The sequence below is a fragment of the Melanotaenia boesemani genome, chromosome 3, assembly GCF_017639745.1.
Source record: "Melanotaenia boesemani isolate fMelBoe1 chromosome 3, fMelBoe1.pri, whole genome shotgun sequence".
Taxonomy (NCBI): domain Eukaryota; kingdom Metazoa; phylum Chordata; class Actinopteri; order Atheriniformes; family Melanotaeniidae; genus Melanotaenia; species Melanotaenia boesemani.
In genome coordinates, this window is record NC_055684.1 from 388,844 (window position 1) to 391,704 (window position 2,861).

The 2,861-nt window shown below is 38.2% G+C and overlaps 1 protein-coding gene across 1 annotated transcript; it reads left to right on the forward strand.

Moving 5' to 3' along the window:
* LOC121637538 (E3 SUMO-protein ligase ZBED1-like) lies at positions 1-2,647 on the forward strand. The gene is made up of 3 exons (XM_041981757.1): positions 1-272; positions 602-879; positions 1,123-2,647. Exons 1-3 carry the CDS (start codon positions 17-19, stop codon positions 1,897-1,899), a joined length of 1,311 nt encoding a protein of 436 aa, XP_041837691.1. The 5' UTR covers positions 1-16; the 3' UTR covers positions 1,900-2,647.
* The last annotated feature ends 214 nt before the right edge of the window (positions 2,648-2,861 follow it).

Consider the following 2,861-nt stretch of genomic DNA (forward strand, 5'->3'; position numbering starts at 1 on the left):
AACGTCAGAACCTTACATGAGTCTGACAATCCACTATATTGACGGTGACTGGAAACTCTCCAACTTGTGTCTCGAAACCAGCTTTTTCCCCGACGACCATACAGGGGAAAACTTAGCTAACGGACTAAAAGACTTTCTCCAGTCTTGGCAGCTGAGCGAAGACAAACAGGTCTGTGTGACGATGGATAGTGGAGCCAACGTCGTGAAAGCTTTGAAGCTGAACAACTGGATGAGACTGTCATGCTTTGGCCACTGTCTTCACATTGCCATTGGTAAGTTTCCTTTTTAGTAGATGTAGCGACAATGATAGCATTACTGAACATAAATTAAAGTAAATGTAATCAAAGTTGTCAAACAGAATATGAGTTTGATATTAAACTTTAAAGCCACTTACTTTGAATATATAGTATTTTTTATATACTTATTGATTAAAAATACCAATGACTTTAAGAAAGCCTATGAAATGTTAAATGCCACAGATAGATATTATATTTCATATATATAATATATATATATATATATATATATATATATATATATATAATTGTTTTAAATCATCTCTGAATAACTTCTCTGTCTCCTATTCGTCCTTTCCCCACAGAAAGAAGTGTGAGGGACTCAAGAATTGACAGAGCAGTTGGAGTCTGCAAGAAAGTTGTGAATTTCTTTTCGCACAGCTGGAAGAGGCAACATGCACTTGAGAATGCTCAGAAAGAAATGGGCTTGCCACAACACAAGCTGACAACAGAGTCTCCAACAAGATGGGGGTCACGGTACAAAATGATCATGCGCCTGCTGGAGCAGGAAAAGGCCATTACGCAGGTCTTAGCAGCTGACAGGGCAACAAGACATCTTGTCCCGTCGTGGCAAGACATTGAGGTCAGTAAAAAACACTACCACTCAATGCTTTTATATTTGCTGCTTCCAATCTAATTTTTTTATAATTAAGATGACATTGCCACAGAGAGAAATACAATTTCAATACATCAACCTCTCATTTGGTAGCTTTGACTTTAACATCATTTTTTAAATGCTAATATATTATGTATAGCTCTAGATATCCCACATTAGCCAATCTATTGTTACATATTTCACATTTTAAGCTAATTTTCTTCTCTGCAGGTTCTGGATTCTGTGAGCAAAGCTCTGGGTCCACTACACGAGTTCACGGATGCCTTGTCTGCAGAAAACTATGTGACTGTCTCCTGCCTAAAGCCTGTGCTGGAACTTTTCAAAAGTGACCTGCTCCAGCCAAAGGATAGTGACACTGACCTCACAAGAAATATCAAGAGCTCAGTAGCAGAGTACTTGGGCAAAAAGTATGAGGAAGATCCAGATCTGATGGAAATGGTGAATATGGCAACAATGCTTGATCCGCGATTTCATGCAAAGTACCTGAGGCCGGAAGACACTCAAGCAGTCAAAGACAGAGCTGTTGGGGAAATGATCCTGTTACTCCCAGGGCAGAGCACCTCTGCCACTGAACCCAGTGAAATGCCACCAGAATCTGGACCAGGGGAAGCTAAGAGGCACAAAAAAACTCTTGGAAGCTTCTTTAAAAGGGCATCATCTTCAGAAAAGACAAAAATGTCAAACAAAGAGATCATTGAAGCAGAGCTAAATGCCTACTTGCTAAGTCCCCCAGCAGATGAAGAGAGTGATCCTCTTGCATGGTGGAGGTTGTATGAGGTGAAGTTTCCCCATGTCAGCCAGTTAGCCAAAAAGTATCTCTGCATTCAGGCTACCAGTGCTGCTTCTGAAAGGCAATTTAGTACCGGTGGCAACATTATCACCTGCCATAGGTCAGCGCTGAAACCAGCCACAGTAAATAGGTTGGTTTTCCTGACAAAGAATTTAAAACTTAACTGTGAATGTACAAAAATGTACAACTGTAGCTAAATGAAAAACTATCAGTACAACCAAAAGCAAATAAAAAGATATGGAGAAAGGTACAAAGTGCTGGATAATGGTAATTTTCCAACAAGTTTAAGGCAAGATTCTTCTGTTAATGTACATCATTTGAAGGTGTTTGCTCCTCAAAGTGGAAGTAATTTTTTTCCCAAAGATTTTTCTTTATGACTGTTTATCTTGAAGTGTTTAGTTTATAGACCTTGTTGGCTCAATTGCAATACACCTTATGTGGCGGTTTTCTCAAAGTCAGAGAATTCTTTGTTTTTGAATCCACCACTGATTTTGTTTTTCAGAAGCTTTTTACACAAATAGAGTTAATCATATTGTTTCCAGAAATGAATATAATATACAGTAAGCCTAAGGGGCTTTTTTTGTTTGACAACCTCATTTAAGTACATTCCCTCTTCTTGATGTTTACAAGGTATGGTTGAAAATGTTGCCTAGGCCTAAAGATATTTGTTCACTAAACTGTTTAAAATGGTTTACATTTGTGAAATTTGCACTTGATTGTTTTTGGTTTTTGATAGTCATTTTAGCTAAACACATGGTAGCTGATTTCTGACTAAATGTGAATTCAAATAGATTTTTGAATAATTTAATTTATATTTTCTTTTGTTAACTAAATTTCCAAACCTAATGTAGGAGCATATTGTTTTTATTTTGGTTGCACAATATTTCTTTGTATTTATTATGTTTTGGAGCTACATATTTATGTGGTTAAAAGCCGTTGAAAACAATAAAAGTGGGAAAAATCGTTACATATCGTTATCAAGGTATTTTTGAAAAATTATCGTGATATAATTTTTTAGCAATATCGCCCACCCCTACGTCCAACCCACCTGCATCGGCTCGACAGCGGGAGCGGAGGAGGAATCCAGGGATGGCCAGACTGGAGGAGTCGGGTCTTCCACTGGTGACTGAACCGAGTAGGAACCCCTGCGGTCTCGGTG

Bases quoted from the DNA above. Each gene is read 5' to 3' on its own strand.
- LOC121637538 (XM_041981757.1), top strand. From the start codon at position 17: ATGAGTCTGACAATCCACTATATTGACGGTGACTGGAAACTCTCCAAC. The intron at 273-601 runs GTAAGTTTCCTT...CTTTCCCCACAG, and splicing joins CTGTCTTCACATTGCCATTG to AAAGAAGTGTGAGGGACTCA. The intron at 880-1,122 runs GTCAGTAAAAAA...TCTTCTCTGCAG, and splicing joins CGTCGTGGCAAGACATTGAG to GTTCTGGATTCTGTGAGCAA.